The sequence below is a fragment of the Malania oleifera genome, chromosome 3 (assembly GCF_029873635.1).
Source record: "Malania oleifera isolate guangnan ecotype guangnan chromosome 3, ASM2987363v1, whole genome shotgun sequence".
Taxonomy (NCBI): domain Eukaryota; kingdom Viridiplantae; phylum Streptophyta; class Magnoliopsida; order Santalales; family Ximeniaceae; genus Malania; species Malania oleifera.
Genome location: NC_080419.1, coordinates 51451531 through 51469672, shown reverse-complemented (window position 1 = coordinate 51469672; position 18142 = coordinate 51451531). Strand labels below are relative to the sequence as shown.

Genomic DNA, 18142 nt, shown 5'->3' with positions numbered 1-18142 from the left:
ATGAAAGGAAGGCAATGGGAAAGGAAAATTCCAAAAGTTGACTATCTCAACTAAGGTTCCAACCCTATAAATAGGAGGGTTCACAGAAGAAGAAGGACACCAATACATTGAGCAGAAAAGAAAGAGCTCTGAAAGAAAAATATAGAGACATTACTGTGAGTTGAGGGATTAGTTAGTCTCAAGGGCAAAAACCTTAGAGAAATTGAAGGATAGGTTCTCACCCTACTCATAAAAGAAGGCAGAAGAGCCTTGTGCCCCCTGCAACTCAAAGGCATCCTTGCCTACCCGAGGAGGCACCCAACCTAGAGGACTACCTGAGAGAAAAGCAAGAGCCCATACAGAAAGGAACGTAGGGATAAGATGTAGAAACCCGAACCCAGAAAATAAAGGAAAATAAATAAAGAAAAGGAAAAAGGGAAAATATTCAAAAGGCAAGCAGTAGTTCGTCGACTAATCCCTTGATTTCGTCGATGAATGCCCTTATGAGGTTCGTCGACGAAGTTCAGGCGTCGTCGACGAAGAAATACTGAGAGGAATTTTAGGAATACGGTTCATCAACGAACCCTTCTTTCGTCGACAAAGGTCCTTCTACAGTTCGTCGATGAAGACACCATTTCATCGACGAATTGTGCCGAGTCAATGGCCAATAAATAGAATTCCAATTACTTCTTGATTAAGAAAACTTAAATTTTTTCTTCTCTCTCTCTCTCTCTAAAACCACGCCCCTCACTCTCTCTCTCTACGATTCTTCGCCGTTCGTTGCCCAAATCAACGATCGGAAGTTACCATGAGGATCTAGGGAAAATTTTCTACAAGTCTAGCGGAGTGGATTTTTGAACGGGGTCTTTTCAAGCATCACCCCAAAGTTGAGGTAAGGGTAGAAATGAGCTATTTTTCTAGCATTTAGCTATTAAATGGGGTATATGGGCTTGGGGATGCTTAATGGTTATTAAAGTGGGGAAATGTGTTTTCAGGGTTTTGGGCTTCGTATCGCTGTAGGGTGGGCTATGGGAGCATTATAGGAACTCTCTCAGGAAACAGGTAAGGGGATTAAGTTAAGTCCATATTTTACTAAAGTTGAACTAATTAAAATGCTATATATGTATATTTATGTTTTTAGTTGTTATTTCGAAAATCAATTGTTCAAAATGAACGGTGGAAAGTTTAGTTTGATGTTATAAACAAAATATAATGTATATTGAAACTGTGTGACAGATGAATGATATTTTGAGGTTATTGTATAACCGAGTTTGTCAACGTTTGTGAAATACTGGAACTATTTTGAAAATATAGGGATTTGATATAGTGGTTATGAGCCGAGTTTTATATGACGGTCGGGGGTCGGGATTTGATATAGCTGCTATGAGTCGAGTTTTATATGACGGCCGAGGGCTGGGATTTGATATAGGTATCGTGAGCCTAGTTTTATATGATGGCTGAGGATTGGGATTTGATATAGTGGCTGTGAGATGAGTTTTATATAATGGCTGGGGGCCGGGTTTTTTATGACTGCCGAGGGTCGAGAATTTATAATATGACAGGTTTTATACGAAATGAGTTTGAAATACAATTTTTATTACTTAAATTGCATGATATGCTTTAGGAACCTTGAGGACCAGTTATGTTATGAGCACGGTACCGTTGCTAGACCTTCAGTATTTGGCCATGTGCCCACACTGTTCTGAATAGAAGTGTTGGGTGGTTTCAGACGATTAGCCTCAGTATATGGTGTACCTTCCCTGAAAGTTCGGACCAGGAAGTGGTTAGACAATCAGACCCGCAAGCGAGTTGCGGATGCCTGGAAGTGTATTAGCAGACATATGATTTGACTTAGTCTGAGTTGATCACCCGAGGTTTAGTCCAGCCTTCAGACCGCACAACCCGTAGCATGGGGGAAATAAATGGTGTTTAGTCACAGGGAGTGTCTTTTATGCATATCTGTAGATTTATGTAAATGATGTTACTTATTTACTGAACTATTTATATTATAGAAACAAGATGAGTATTTTCGATAATATAAAGTGAGTATGATGTAAAATAGCTATTTTTGGTTAAATGAAGGATGGATGTTTTCTGTAAATACTAAATGCACGCTGACCACACACTGATGTTAACTTAATCTACCTTACTAAGAAGTGTTTCACCCTAATATAAAAAAATATTTTCAGGACCATCTCGAGGTTGAGTTTAGCGAACTCCAGGACACTTTGATAGCTAGTTAGTTTTTGTGAGGGTCAGTAAGAACCTTCACAAAATAAATTTGGAGATGTGTTGCATCGGGAAATTTTCTTGTGATTGTTCTGCAATTGGTTCAATGGTGATATTTTCATTGCGAAGTGATAAATCACTAGATTGTTGTTCAACATTATCTTATTATTCAATAACTGAAGGAACAATAATATCTGTTAAAGGTCTAAATATTGGAATTGGAACTCAGATCTCTTTAATGACCACATTATGTGATATATCACTCCCACTAATTTCATCATTCTCAAGGAACTTTGAATTACCAGTTTCAACAATTATCATACTGTGATGACACCTTTTGCTGAGGTTACGCTGATGATGTGGCAGTGGGGCCCAGGTCAATTCCCAGTAAGTGAGGAGTCACAATGGACCGCTTAAGTCCCACTTTCTTAGATGGAACTTTTCTTAGCTACGTAATTAGCACAATATACCACAGAATCAGTCATAACGTAAACTAACGGCCATAACATAAACTAGTCTTTAAAAGTAGATAATTAATCATATACGCTTAAATACAATTATTCACCCAACTATAAAAATTTTACATGCTTACTTTTATGTAAAATGTGACAATTCATGCATGCATAAATACAATTGATCACCCAATATAAATATGTAAGTGACCCAAAGCCAAGAACCATGCATCTTTTTTTTTTTTTTTTTTTGAAATTCTCTCATTAAAGCATGTGATTCAGCAACATGACTTTACACTAAGCAATTGATTATATCTTTTGTTCAATTCACAACTAAATTGGTTTACTCCCCAAAATACTAGTAGAAACCATCCGTAACTATTGAAATTACTACAAATTAAAAATTTAAATCTGCCAGAAAATAAACATCCAACAATCACTTTACATCTTGGGTAGCGAGATTTAGAATCATTATATTAAAAACATAAAATCCCATAAATCCAGCAAATATCATATAAATTTTTTTTAGCAATCATATATTATATTAATTTTTTTTTTATTTTAGAAAAATATCATGAACACAAATTTTTATATGAAACAATAACGAGATCGTAAGGGGTTAACGAAAGCAATCTTTATCATGCAAGGAAGATCACAATAATTCCAACATGGCTCTGATACCACATGTAAGAAATCTAAATGTTACTATTATATAAACACAAGATCTTCATCATCATGATCTTCACATACGTGTATAATCTATAATGTAGAAAACATAAAATATACATTCTGGGATCGTTCATGACAAATACAAATTGATAAGAACGTTTGTAGAAATCGTAGAAATTGTTTCTTTCGCTTCACCCCGATCTCTTTCCGCACTCCGCCAGATTTATGGAAATATGACTGATGAACAGAGAGCTAAGGCAGAGAAAGGACATACTATGCCTTACTTTTAATCTATTCTATTACTTTGCAGAATATTTTAACCATCATACTACTCCCCATAACAATAGCAATACACATAGATTCATAGGAAACTCTTTAACTTCCAGCTATTATATCTCACATTAGTTAATCCATAGATAAGACTTTTCATTTTAGATAAGACCTTTCATTTCCCTTATCATAAGTTATTTCATTTCCCTTATCATAAGTCATTTCATTTCCCTTATCATACGGTACACTTATCTTTCATGTGTTATTCATGTGGGACATATCCTTTGGGATATAATCCAACAACTTTTTCCTGACTAAAATTCAATTCCTTTCTAACTTATATGCCTAAGTCTTTTGTGCCATAACTTTGCACTTGAATCATTTCCCACCGCATTGACCATGCCCTTAGAGAGCTTTGTTTGCATCAAGTAAAGTGTAGAACACTTATTTCCTCTAGAAACATCTATAGAACCTTTAGTGAGCTTCCATTGCCCATCACTATAGGTGTTACAGTATCCCTCATCCTCAAGCTTCACTGTGGAGACTAAATTCAATCTGATGTATGGAATATGCCTTATATTTATGAGAATTAACCAGTTGCCATTGTTAGTTTGCAAGTATATATACATCTCCAATGCTAACAACGGTAGATAAGCCATCATTTCCCATTCACTACACCAAAGTCACCCGATGTATATGATGAAAAGAAATCCCTTTAGGAGGTTGCATGAATGGAAGCACCATTGTCTATTACCCAACTACACTCCTAGCAAGCAAGATTAATTTCATTATTCTCACAAAAAATAAGAAAGCCATTAGAAACCATAGCAGCTCTATCTTTATCTTCGTTATTCTTGTCATATTTTTCTTTTTCTTTTATTTGCTCTTTATTCCACTTTCGACAATATTTCTTTATATAACCTTTCTTACCACAAGCAAAGCATTTAGTGTCTTTCTTTGAGTGGGCTTGCTTATGGATTTATCACGAGTTCCAGAACCTCTGCTTTTGCTTCTCTCCCTATTTTTTGTGACAAAGGTTTTTGATTGAGAGGATGAAGAACTTGCAATTTTCCTCCTTGTATCTTCATTGAACAAACTACTTTTTACCATACTTATGGATAGATACAACTCCTTCAGATGCTGAGTTTGTGATGTAAACTCTAAAAGTCTCCCAACTATCTAGTAAAGATCCAAGAAGCCATAAAACCTGCACCTCATCAACAAAAGAAATTTTCATAGATGCCAACTGATTTATAATTCCTAGCATTTCATTCAAATGATTGGTGAGAGGAGTACCATCCTTGTATTTCAAATCCATAAGCTTTATTATCATATACAATTTATTTCCCCCCTGTTTTTCAAGCATAAAGTTTAGCTAGTTTTGTCCAAAGTGATTAAGTGTGCATCAATTTCATTGGCCAAATGGTTATAGACATTATCATCAACCCATTGTCAGATATAACCACATACTTGCCTATTTATCAATTTCTAATCATCATCGGTAGATCCTCCATCCATTTTCCCTTTTCAAATGTACGTGATAATTATTCGTATTCAAACTAATCATTCTACTAATGTTCACCTCCATGACAATAAAGAAACCAAACTCTGATACCACTGTTGGGGAAGAGGTGGGTTATGGAGGTGATATTCAAAACACAATGGTCCAATAAAAAATCTTTCCTAAATCCAATCAATACTAAGTATAATTATTAATTACCCAAAAATAGAAATACATAACTTGCATAACCCACCTCTTCCCCAACAGTTTCTTGCATCACTAGTTGTACAAGTATGCAATAGAAACTAACTGCAACCAACAAACTGCAAGTACAATAATAGATGTTCCTGACATCAGGGAGGGGTCATTATCTCATGCTACAAAATGAGATTTATGGAATTCTAAAAAGAATAGAAGAAGAAGAAGAAGAAGAAGAAGAAGAACTCAGGAGCACCTTACAGCCAATGAGGCAGAAATGCACAAATTTAGAATTATTATTCACAATTTAAATAAATGGATAAGATAAATTTATCAAGGTACAAGACGTAAAAAATAACGCTTGAAAAATAATCAAATTAAAGCTGTCCCATCTTAATATATATATATATATATATATATATATGAAAATTAAGTATCTATGCATCGAATTTGTTCCAAATCCATCAATTAAAAAGAAATATAAACTAATAAAAGGAGAGGGCCACCGGTTAGCACCCCAAGCAATTTTTGCCCACCCTTAAATAATAATAATAATAATAATAATAATAATAATAATATTATTATTATTATATTATTATTATTATTAAAGTGGTAAAAAACAATAAATAATAAACCATTGCATGCAATGAAGGAAGAACTGGAATTGGGTCTGCAACGTAAATACAAACAGATGGCTGGTCATGATCATTCTCTGCCGTTCATTTTACATGTGCACCATGCATCCAGCAACAGTCCACAATATATATATATATATATATATATATATATATCAGAACATGAAAATAATTTCACCTATAATATAATATATATATACAGTTGAGGGGGAGGGGGTGGAATGAATGGAAGAGGAGCGAGGAGAGAAGGGAAGTGAAGAGAAGGCCATGAGAGGAGTTGCAGGAAGGACGCAAAGGGAAGCGGACAGCCTTCGGGAAAAACGAATCGCCAAAGGGCGCCACTTGTGTAAAAGCAAGACCCACACATGCCTCACTGTTTCACTTGACACGTGTTCTTCTCCCTCCTCCATTCCCCTGCCATCTGGTTCTTCTTTCTTTCTTTTTTCTTCCTGTTCTTCTTCCTCTTCTTCGCTCTCTCTCTCTCTCTCTCTCTCTCTCTTCACCATCTTGTTTTCAAGAACCAATGATTATACTTTTCAATAAATTAAGCCAATTGCAACCGTAGCCCATTCGCTTCCCCATTCAGTATTTTCTCAGCTCCTCTGTTTTAATTTTCTCGGTGGTTCTTGGAATTTGTATTGGCTCTGCTAGGATAGAACAGTACCCATTTTTTGTTGTTGAAGTGCGAAGAGGAGAAGGAGGGGAGAGAGGGTGTGGAAATGGCAGGGAATGAGTGGATAAATGGGTACTTGGAGGCAATTCTGGACACGGGGGCAGCGGCGATTGACGAGCAGAAGGTGATGGCGGTGAACCTGAAGGAGCGGGGGCATTTCAATCCCACGAAGTACTTTGTGGAGGAGGTGGTGACGGGGGTGGATGAGACCGACCTCCACCGCACATGGATCAAGGTCGTTGCCACTCGCAACACCCGCGAGCGTAGCTCCAGGCTCGAAAACATGTGCTGGCGCATTTGGCATCTTGCCCGCAAGAAGAAGCAGGTCCCCTTCAGCTCTCTCTCTCTCTCTCTCTCTCTCTCAAAATGGGTTTTCGTAATCATTGGCAGAAATGGGCTTAATTGACCTCCCAAATTGGTTGCCCAGCTATCAATGTTTTTCTTTATATATTTTTAAACAGATATTGATACATTATATGTGTGTTCTTGACGTTATCTGATTACAAAATATTAGGCGGTGTTAATGATTCCCTTGTTTGGGTTTGTATATATGTATATCTAGCAGTTCTTCTTGATTATACGTAACTTTAGAATTATAGTTTTTGCTGTGTTTTGGAAAACTTTGAGGAGAAAGTGAGCGTATCCATTATTTGAACTTTTTTATTTGGAAAATAATTGCCTGCTGTACAAATTGCTAAGGTTTTGATAATAGAAACTTGGTTTCTGCACTATAGGATCTTTGATGAAAATTTCGCTTTTTGTTCGTCATAATATCACCTATAATGTCTTTATTTCATTTTTTGAAAAAATTAACTGTTTAATTTTTTAAAATCTATTTTAATAATTTAATTAAAATATTTTTTCTGTCTCCCATGTTTATTCTCTACCTACTGTGAGTTAAAGTTGTTGGGTAAATATGGCAAGTGAATAGTTATTTTTATTAAAATTTTGAATTATTATTCACAATTTAAATAAATGGATAAGATAAATTTATCAAGGTACAAGACTTAAAAAATAAGGCTTCAAAAATAATCAAATTAAAGTTGTCCCATCTTAATATATATATATATATATATACATATATATATATATATATATATACAAAAATAATCAAATTAAAGTTGTCCCATCTTAATATATATATATATATATATATATTTATGAAAATTAAGTATCTATGCATCGAATTTGTTCCAAATCCATCAAGTAAAAAGAAATATAAACTAATAAAACGAGAGAGCCACCTGTTAGCACCCCAAGCAATTTTTGCCCACCCTTAAATAATAATAATAAATAATAAACCATTGCATGCAATGAAGGAAGAACTGGAATTGGGTCTACAACGTAAATACAAACAGATGGCTGGTCATGATCATTCTCTGCCGTTCATTTTATATGTGCACCACGCATCCAGCAACAGTCCACAATATATATATATATATATATATATATATATATATCAGAACATGAAAATAATTTCACCTATAATATAATATATATACTGTTGAAGGGGAGGGGGTGGAATGAATGGAAGAGGAGCGAGGAGAGAAGGGAAGTGAAGAGAAGGCCATGAGAGGAGTTGCGGGAAGGACGCAAAGGGAAGCGGACAACTTTCGAGAAAAACAAATCGCCAAAGGGCGCCACTTGTGTAAAAGCAAGACCCACACATGCCTCACTGTTTCGCTTGACACGTGTTCTTCTCCCTCCTCCATTCCCTTGCCATCTGGTTCTTCTTTCTTTCTTTTTTCTTCCTGTTCTTCTTCCTCTTCTTCGCGCTCTCTCTCTCTCTCTCTCTCTCTCTCTCTCTCTCTCTCTCTTCACCATCTTGTTTTCAAGAACCAATGATTCTACTTTTCAATAAATTAAGCCAATTGCAACCGTAGCCCATTCGCTTCCCCATTCAGTATTTTCTCAGCTCCTCTGTTTTAATTTTCTCGGTGGTTCTTGGAATTTGTATTGGCTCTGCTAGGATAGAACAGTACCCATTTTTTGTTGTTGAAGTGCGAAGAGGAGAAGGAGGGGAGAGAGGGTGTGGAAATGGCAGGGAATGAGTGGATAAATGGGTACTTGGAGGCGATTCTGGACACAGGGGCGGCGGCGATTGACGAGCAGAAGTTGACGGCAGTGAACCTGACGGAGCGGGGGCATTTCAATCCCACGAAGTACTTTGTGGAGGAGGTGGTGACGGGGGTGGACGAGACCGACCTCCACCGCACATGGATCAAGGTAGTTGCCACTCGCAACACCCGCGAGCGCAGCTCCAGGCTCGAAAACATGTGCTGGCGCATTTGGCATCTTGCCCGCAAGAAGAAGCAGGTCCCCTTTAGCTCTTTCTCTCTCTCTCTCAAAATGGGTTTTCATAATCATTGGCAGAAATGGGCTTAATTGACCTCCCAAATTGGTTGCCCAGCTATCAATGTTTTTCTTTATATATTTTTAAACAGATATTGATACGTTATATGTGTGTTCTTGACGTTATCTGATTACAAAATATTGGGCGGTGTTAATGATTCCCTTGTTTGGGTTTGTATATATGTATATCTAGCATTTCTTCTTGATTATACGTAACTTTAGAATTATAGTTTTTGCTGTGTTTTGGAAAACTTTGAGGAGAAAGTGAACGTATCCATTATTTGAACTTTTTTATTTGGAAAATGATTGCCTGCTGTGCAAATTGCTAAGGTTTTGATGATAGAAACTTGGTTTCTGCACTATAGGATCTTTGATGAAAATTTCGCTTTTTGTTCGTCATAATATCACCTATAATGTCTTTATTTCATTTTTTGAAAAAATTAACTGTTTAATTTTTTAAAATCTATTTTAATAATTTAATTAAAATATTTTTTCTGTCTCCCATGTTTATTCTCTACCTACTGTGAGTTAAAGTTGTTGGGTAAATATGGCAAGTGAATAGTTATTTTTATTAAAATTTTGAATTATTATTCACAATTTAAATAAATGGATAAGATAAATTTATCAAGGTACAAGACTTAAAAAATGACGCTTCAAAAATAATCAAATTAAAGTTGTCCCATCTTAATATATATATATATATATATATTTATGAAAATTAAGTATCTATGCATCGAATTTGTTCCAAATCCATCAAGTAAAAAGAAATATAAACTAATAAAACGAGAGGACCACCTGTTCGCACCCCAAGCAATTTTTGCCCACCCTTAAATAATAACAATAAATAATAAACCATTGCATGCAATGAAGGAAGAACTGGAATTGGGTCTGCAACGTAAATACAAACAGATGGCTGGTCATGATCATTCTCTGCCGTTCATTTTATATGTGCACCACGCATCCAGCAACAGTCCACAATATATATATATATATATATATATATCAGAACATGAAAATAATTTCACCTATAATATAATATATATACTGTTGAGGGGGAGGGGGTGGAATGAATGAAGAGGAGCGAGGAGAGAAGGGAAGTGAAGAGAAGGCCATGAGAGGGGTTGCGGGAAGGACGCAAAGGGAAGCGGACAGCATATTGGAGAACATGTTTATTTAATTTGTCATCAAGAGTGGATGGTTTGGCCAATCAAAGCAACCCGTCAGGTGGACAGGGCCATATTATTGGCAAGTTCAATTCCTAAAAGCCACAGTTTCAGCACAGCATATGATGTAAGATGTTGCAGGGGAATGCAACTGGTGTTGGCACTTACAATAGGCAGCTACTGGGGGGAAAAAAACCTCAGAAAGTGACCAATGGAATTAGCTGAAATACTTTCCAATTTGGTTTGTTTTTTGCTGGCATGTGTTATTAAGAAAATAAGATCAAATCATTCAATGGGATTGGAATAATTAACTTTTGATGCTAATATGTTAGTTTTGTGATTTTAGTTGGAATGGGATGATTTACAACGGGTGGCTAAACGGAGGTGGGAGCGGGAACAAGGACGCAGAGATGCAACAGAAGACATGTCTGAAGACTTGTCGGAAGGAGAAAAGGGGGACGGTATTGGGGAACTGATGCAAAGCGAGACTCCAAGAAAAAGGTTCCAACGTAACTTCTCCAACTTGGAAGTATGGTCGGATGACAACAAGGAAAAGAGACTTTACATTGTCCTTATCAGGTACATTTATTTTAAGTGGAATTTCCTAACTAAAGGTTGATTGATGTAAAAGGTCACTTTATATTAATTGTTTCTTCTCTGCTTACCATTTCTTAATCAATTGCTTCAAATTTTAACTTCTTAGTTTACGATTTGTTTTTTGGCTCATTGTTTCATCCATTTCTTGTTAATTACTTTTCCTCATCTTTGTGACCAGTTTGCATGGTTTGGTCCGTGGAGAAAACATGGAGCTTGGTCGTGATTCGGATACCGGTGGTCAAGTAAAGACAACATCCTACTATGAATATAATAATATTGGCACTATTATTTCTCATTTCATTAATATTCTTCCATCATCATCAAATTTTCAGGTCAAATATGTAGTGGAGCTTTCTCGTGCACTTGCTAGGATGCCTGGTGTGTATAGGGTAGATCTATTCACTCGCCAAGTCTCCTCACCGGAAGTGGATTGGAGCTATGGAGAGCCAACAGAGATGCTAACTGCTGGTGCTGAAGATGATGATGGGAATGACGTGGGCGAAAGTAGTGGGGCATATATTGTAAGGATACCCTTCGGTCCACGTGATAAATATCTCCGGAAAGAATTATTATGGCCCCATATTCAGGAATTTGTAGATGGAGCTCTAGCTCACATTCTAAATATGTCCAGAGTTTTGGGAGAACAAATTGGTTCCGGTCAACCTGTGTGGCCATATGTGATTCATGGTCATTATGCCGATGCAGGGGATAGTGCTGCTCTTCTCTCGGGTGCTTTAAATGTCCCAATGGTTCTAACGGGACATTCTCTGGGGAGGAACAAGCTAGAGCAGCTTCTTAAGCAAGGGAGGCAATCAAAAGAGGATATCAATTCAACATATAAGATTATGAGGAGGATAGAAGCAGAAGAGCTTTCCCTTGATGCTGCAGAACTTGTTATCACGAGTACCAAGCAAGAGGTTGAGGAGCAGTGGGGGCTCTATGATGGGTTTGATGTTAAGCTTGAGAAAGTTCTGCGTGCCCGTGCCAGACGTGGGGTTAATTGCCATGGTCGTTTCATGCCAAGGATGGCGGTAAGAAGCTCATTTGTGCCCTTTGATTTATTAACTTTGTATTATGTCTTTACTAGAGGCACGTGAGGAAATTTAGATAGTTAGGAAAATGATATATTTGAGAATGAACAAAATCTATTCTCTCAATTGATCTCTTATATTGCACTCACAATAATTTTCCCATGCTCATAAACCCCCTTTTCCCCCAATTGTCTCCTTTTGGATCATGTAATCTCCAACCGGAACTGCTTATTAAGAATGATTTGGAGCTTGTTTGGAACAGCTTCCAAATGAACCGAAATCACCTTTAGAATCCTGGAGTGTGCATAATCTAATTTTATATTTTAGAAGTACTACCATGACTTTGGACAAACGTTCAAAACAGGCTCTTATTTTTTCTTGCAGAGCTTTTTTTTTTCCCCTTGATGAAACATAGTATAAATCAAAATATAGTGCAACTTCTATTGAATGTCTATTATTAGACCTCCAAACAAACTTCAATAAACTTGAATTACATTTGCAGGTTATTCCTCCAGGCATGGACTTCAGCAGTGTTGTGGTTCAAGAAGACAATACCGATGTTGATGGAGAACTTACAGCACCTACTGGTGCAGATGGGTCATCTCCAAAGGCTGCCCCAGCAATATGCTCAGAAGTGAGTGGTTTTTGCAATTATATGATAGCTGTTACAATTCACTAATATCATTTTATCTATTCTCACCTCAAATTATCCTGTTTCTGTAGGTAATGCGTTTCCTCACAAATCCCCATAAGCCAATAATCTTGGCCTTATCAAGACCAGATCCAAAAAAGAATTTAACTACTCTTTTGAAAGCTTTTGGTGAATGCCGTTCATTAAGAGAGCTTGCTAATCTTGTAAGTAGGTTACTTAATTTTTCCTCAGAAGCCAATGTTTTTCAAACACTTAAAAAAAATGCGGAATTGCTTGTTTGTAGACACTTATTATGGGGAACAGAGACGATATAGATGAAATGTCATCTGGGAATGCCAGTGTGCTTACAACAGTTTTAAAACTAGTCGATAAGTATGACCTCTATGGGCAAGTGGCCTACCCGAAGCATCACAAGCAAAATGATGTTCCAGATATCTACAGGCTTGCAGCTAAAACAAAGGTTCATGATAGCCCATTGCTTTTGTAAGTACCTTTATGTAGCTGTGCAGTTGTTATCAACTAAGACATTGAAAATATGGCAGGGAGTTTTCATAAATCCAGCTCTGGTTGAACCTTTTGGACTTACCTTGATTGAGGTTGGGTTTGATTTGATACCATCTTTCCTGATGCTTGCTCTTGATTTGGTGGTCATTTTTCATATCTTTCCTGATGCTTGCTCTTGATTTGGTGGTCATTTTTCATGCCTTTTTTTTTTTTTTTTCTATACAATGTAGGCAGCGGCACATGGACTTCCAATGGTAGCTACTAAAAATGGTGGTCCAGTTGATATTCATCGGGTAAAAATGGCTTGAATAAGCTTTCTAATTGCAGTATAACTAATTAGTTGTTGGCTACTTTCTTGCAAATTGCTATGTTGTTTACTCTTTATGTTTGTTTTATGGAATGGAATAGGTGGAAATGGAATAGCAATTGTATGGGATTATAACAGTTTACAGAACGAAGTTCTTGCTATTTTGAAACAAATGATTATTACCAAGTTTTTGCTTTTCCAGCCAATAACTGAGGGGTAAATGTCCTAAACTTTTATCAAGGGACTGTCTGTCTCTATGTTATTCCATGTTGGTTGGAATAAAGCCAACCTTTGCACGGTCTTTTCCCTTACAATAGAATGACATTTTCTTTTTTTCTTTTTTTTTTAAAAAAGAAAAAACTATAATATTTGTATACATTAGACATTTCCAACCTATTTCATTCCCCAAACCAAATGCTAGATTAGTTTTAGAAGCAGAGTAGACAGAAAAGTTCTTAGAAAAAGATGAAAGAAAATTGAGGATATTTTTATGTTTATATAAGAATGTTGTGTATTTATAAAAATTTTTTATTACCATATAGAAGTTAATGGTGATTTTATTTCTTTGACCAAGGGAACTTGTTTCATTTGTGATCTTTAGGCATTGAACAATGGTCTGCTCGTAGACCCTCATGATCAGGAAGCGATTGCAGCTGCGTTGCTTAAACTGGTGTCAGAGAAGAACTTATGGCTTGATTGCAGAAATAATGGTTGGAAAAACATACACCTGTTCTCATGGCCTGAGCATTGCCGGACCTACTTGACAAGGGTTGCTGCCTGCCGGATGAGGCATCCACAGTGGCAAACAGACACGCCAGTGGATGAAATGGCTGCTGAAGAGTCCCTCAACGATTCGCTCAAGGATGTGCAAGATATGTCCCTTAGGCTTTCTGTTGATGGGGAAAAAGCTTCACTAAATGAATCAATTGATCATTCTGCTGCAGCATCAGGTGAATCTGACGTCCAAGACCAGGTGAAACGAGTCCTAAGCCGGATTAGGAAGCCAGAAGCTGACCAAAAAGATTCTGAAGGTGGAAAGGGACAGCTTGATAATGTTCCGAGCAGGTATCCCATGTTGAGGCGTCGTAGAAGATTGATTGTTATAGCACTTGATTGCTATGATAGCAATGGAGCTCCTGAAAATAAGATGATTCAGAAAGTGCAGGAAATAATTAAGGCTGTCCGCTCTGACTCGCAGACTTCAAGATTATCAGGGTTTGCATTTTCAACGGCCATGCCACTGTCAGAGACAATAGAGTTATTGAAATCAGGAGAGATCCCAGCAAGTGAGTTTGATGCTCTAATTTGTAGCAGTGGGAGTGAAGTCTATTACCCAGGTACTTGTGCAGAAGATGGAAAGCTTTGTCCAGACCCAGATTATGCATCACATATTGACTACCGCTGGGGTTATGACGGTTTGAAGAAAACCATCTGGAAGCTGATGAATACAAATGAAGGTAGACGAGAGAGTAGCAATAATTCCTCCATTCCCATTGAGGAAGACACAAGAGCAAGCAATGCCCATTGCGTCTCTTACTTGATCAAGGACCCCAGTAAGGTATAACTCTAAACTTAACCCAAGCACAAACGTGAAGTAACTGTTATTTATTTATTTATTTATTATTTATTATTTATTATTTTTCTGTTCTGTTATCTAAAACGATGATTGTATTTAGGCAAAGAGGGTGGATGATATGAGGCAAAAGCTGAGGATGCGGGGTCTGCGCTGCCATCTGATGTATTGCAGGAACTCGACCCGAATGCAAGTCATTCCTCTCCTTGCATCCAGAGCACAGGCACTGAGGTACTCTTTTCACATCATCTTGCATGTGTGGGAACATTCTGTTAAATTGAATCAGACTTAAGACTCAAGAAACACAGTCAAGGGAGAAATGTAGAGTTGTAGACTTCTAATAGGCACTTCAGGCTTCTTTCTGATGTAGCATTTTGCTCCCCATCACCCCCTCTCCTCTTTGGATGAATACTCCAGGTATCTGTTTGTCCGGTGGGGACTGAACGTCGCAAACATGTGTGTCATTCTGGGTGAAACAGGAGACACGGACTATGAGGAACTGATTTCAGGAACCCACAAGACTCTGATCATGAAAGGCGTGGTTGAGAAAGGTTCGGAAGAGTTGCTTAGAACGACTGGTAGCTATGCGAGGGATGACATTGTTCCAGGAGAAAGCCCGCTGGTCAGCTACACAAGCGGGGAAGCAACAGCTGAAGAAATTGCAAATGCTTTAAAGCAAGTTTCTAAAGCTGCTGCAGGAATGTAACCTGTAAGATGGTGGGCGTATTCTCTTTTGGTATGGAAACTGCAACTATGCTAGCCTTTTTATTTTTTATTATTTTTTATCTTTTTGGTGATCGATGGGATGGATTATTTTCTTCTCCTTAGCATTTCCAATGTGGATCACCGCTGAAGACTAAGTGCAACTCGATGATTCCACTTGTTGCAAAACACTTTTGTTAAATATGTATATGGATCCTGATTATGACTTCCTCTGCATACAAATGTATCTTTTTGCAAATGCTTTTTTCAAATTTATGGAAGTGCCTCAATTGGAGTTTTACTTGATCAATTTTTAGCTTTTCTTATTTAAGAAAAAAATTCGTATTATATGCCTTATGCCCATATCTTCCTGTCTAGGATGCCCAGGCAAGCTTACTGTAGGTGCCTTTGGGCGCAATTTATTTTTTCAAGAGAAGGAAGAGCAGTTACAAAAATTGTGGACGAAAGAGGGGAGTTTATTGAAGATGACAACTGAGAAAAGAGGGAGTTTGACAAGCTTCAAGAAGAAGATCAAAAGCCAAAAAGCTTGAAGCCAAGTGCTGAGCCGTCGCAGGGCTTTGAACACACGTTATACAGGGGGTAATTAATAGCATCAATTCCATCGGGGTGAAATTCATTGTGCTGGAAATTGAATCAGATGCCACTCCAAAGCATCATTCTCAGTCTGACTTTTTGGTTTCCAAACGTTCTTTCATTTATAGAAGCCTCTTGAGTATCCGTTTGTAGGAAATTGGGCTGCCAGAAGGAAACCAAGGTGTAAACTGAACAAATTTGCAATCATTGAACGCAAATGAAACAAAAGCAATAAGTAAACACGACAATTGGAGGTGCCACCCTCCTTTATTTTAAAAAAAAAAAAAAAAAAAAAAAAACAATAATGAAGACGAGTTTCATGGTAAATCGTAAGAGTAATGTAATTTATTTATCACATGTTAGGAAATATAATAAAGTAAAAATAATAAAACTTTTATATAAATAAAATAGAAATATAAATATGATTCACAAATAGGTTGAGGTACGAATATCCTGCTTTCTTTAAAGAAATTCAAATCCTCTGCGATTTTTTGGCATAATCCAAGAATCGGTTTGTTTATCTTAGGATACAATAACCCGATTTGAATTGTATGACTATCTCCAATTCTGCACAAACGAAGGAGTTTAGAGCTATAAAAAAAAAAAAAATTTCCTTTTTTTTTCTTTTAAAACTCTTCAGACTCAAAAAAAGAATGATATGATAAGAATGAAGAGAAGAGATTGGTACGCTGTGCTAATGCCTCAAGGGTTTATTTATTGGTACAAAATTACTCTTCATTCTCAATGTACTTAATAAATAAGAAGTGTATATATTAAATAGATACAAACCTAGATTTAAGGTAAATTCATATAATTAATTTTATGCATTTATGAAATATATGAATGAATAACCTAATAAAATATGAATACATAATCCAATAATCCAATCTAAGGTACATGCTCTTTTTAAGGATAATAAATAAAATAATAATATTAAAATACACTAATAATTCACCCCTCATTTTAATATTATGTATGTACCATGCATGTAGAGAGTTTAACAATCAAAGATGAATAATTATGCATAACAAAAGTGTGCTTTGCATTGAATTTTCACCTAATGAACAATAACCTTTAGTCCAGAGTGAGTAGTGGTCTTTAACTTGAATTATGACTGCTTAAGGGAAATAAAGTATTACTATTCACACATAATCATTCAAGTGTTGACATGATCTTGAATAGCCAGCACGTTTCGACCTTGTGCTAATCTCGGTTTCATGATAATAAGCCCAATTCTCAAAGAGAACAATTCCCACTCTCAAGCTTACATAGGTGAAATTTGTCAAGGGTGCTCCTGTTGAAAGGACTTGCGGAATAGCCCTAAGATCCGGTTGTAGTGCATACGGATAACAAAAAAAATGATCAAATCATGCAACCCCTAATTACGTGATTAGGATTATACTTGCGAGATCTGTCTAGTTTGATCCCGAATCTGCAAGAATGAAAACGAGCTCTTGAAGACGACCACGAATCTTCTAGTGTATTCCTTGAACATGCCTTACTCTTGAGAGAGTGAGCTCGTAAGCGGCTTCTAGGGTTTTCTTCTCTCACGAAAACGCCTGCCTCTGTGAGAGTTTTCTTGTCTCCCCTAGCTGTTGAATGGAGCACGTGTATATAAGTTACAACATGGACCTTTGGGCAAATATGACTACAGCTTTCCACATAATTAAGAATTCCTAATTCGACCCGAATTCATTCTTAATTACGTTAATTATAATTCATATTACTAAAGAATTATAATTGCACTCCCTGTCATATTCGAAATTAAATTTCGAGCTCCTATTATTAAATGCTTATTTATCTCCCCATGTAAAGATTATAGATACTCGTTTATTAAATTAAATTACTGACAATTTAATTAATTGACATATTAATTCTCTAAGACCTTCCACTTAACTTATTTGATGTACCAGATTCAAAATCCACCTGCAAGGTTTGACATAATCAAAACTTATAAGCTTCCTCAAGGGGGTATCATCAATCCCTATACTGGGATGTGGATTCCATTAATAATTAATGTTCACCATACACATAATGTCATCACCCAACTCACTGAGTATT

At 36.7% G+C, this 18142-nt stretch overlaps 1 protein-coding gene across 7 annotated transcripts; it reads left to right on the top strand.

The window, feature by feature from the left end:
• Positions 1-6127: 6127 nt before the first annotated feature.
• On the top strand, positions 6128-16329 carry LOC131150981 (probable sucrose-phosphate synthase 3). 7 transcript variants are annotated; one of them, XM_058102112.1, is made up of 13 exons: positions 6128-6931; positions 10468-10700; positions 10897-10960; positions 11051-11749; positions 12252-12383; positions 12473-12604; positions 12685-12861; positions 12944-12997; positions 13136-13198; positions 13814-14770; positions 14889-15016; positions 15203-15521; positions 15866-16329. In XM_058102112.1, exons 1-12 carry the CDS (start codon positions 6653-6655, stop codon positions 15489-15491), a joined length of 3207 nt encoding a protein of 1068 aa, XP_057958095.1. In that variant the 5' UTR covers positions 6128-6652; the 3' UTR covers positions 15492-15521; positions 15866-16329. The 7 variants fall into 7 exon arrangements, 6 of the variants coding, with proteins under 6 accessions (XP_057958095.1, XP_057958094.1, XP_057958098.1 ...); XR_009135648.1 differs by having other exon boundaries at positions 6157-6931; positions 15265-15521; XM_058102115.1 differs by having other exon boundaries at positions 6157-6931; positions 15920-16329.
• The last annotated feature ends 1813 nt before the right edge of the window (positions 16330-18142 follow it).

Coding starts and splice junctions, on each gene's coding strand:
- LOC131150981 (XM_058102112.1), top strand. CDS start 6,653: ATGGCAGGGAATGAGTGGATAAATGGGTACTTGGAGGCAATTCTGGAC. Junction 6,932..10,467: donor TTGCCCGCAAGAAGAAGCAG/GTCCCCTTCAGC, acceptor TTGTGATTTTAG/TTGGAATGGGATGATTTACA. Junction 12,862..12,943: donor GGCTTGCAGCTAAAACAAAG/GTTCATGATAGC, acceptor AAAATATGGCAG/GGAGTTTTCATAAATCCAGC.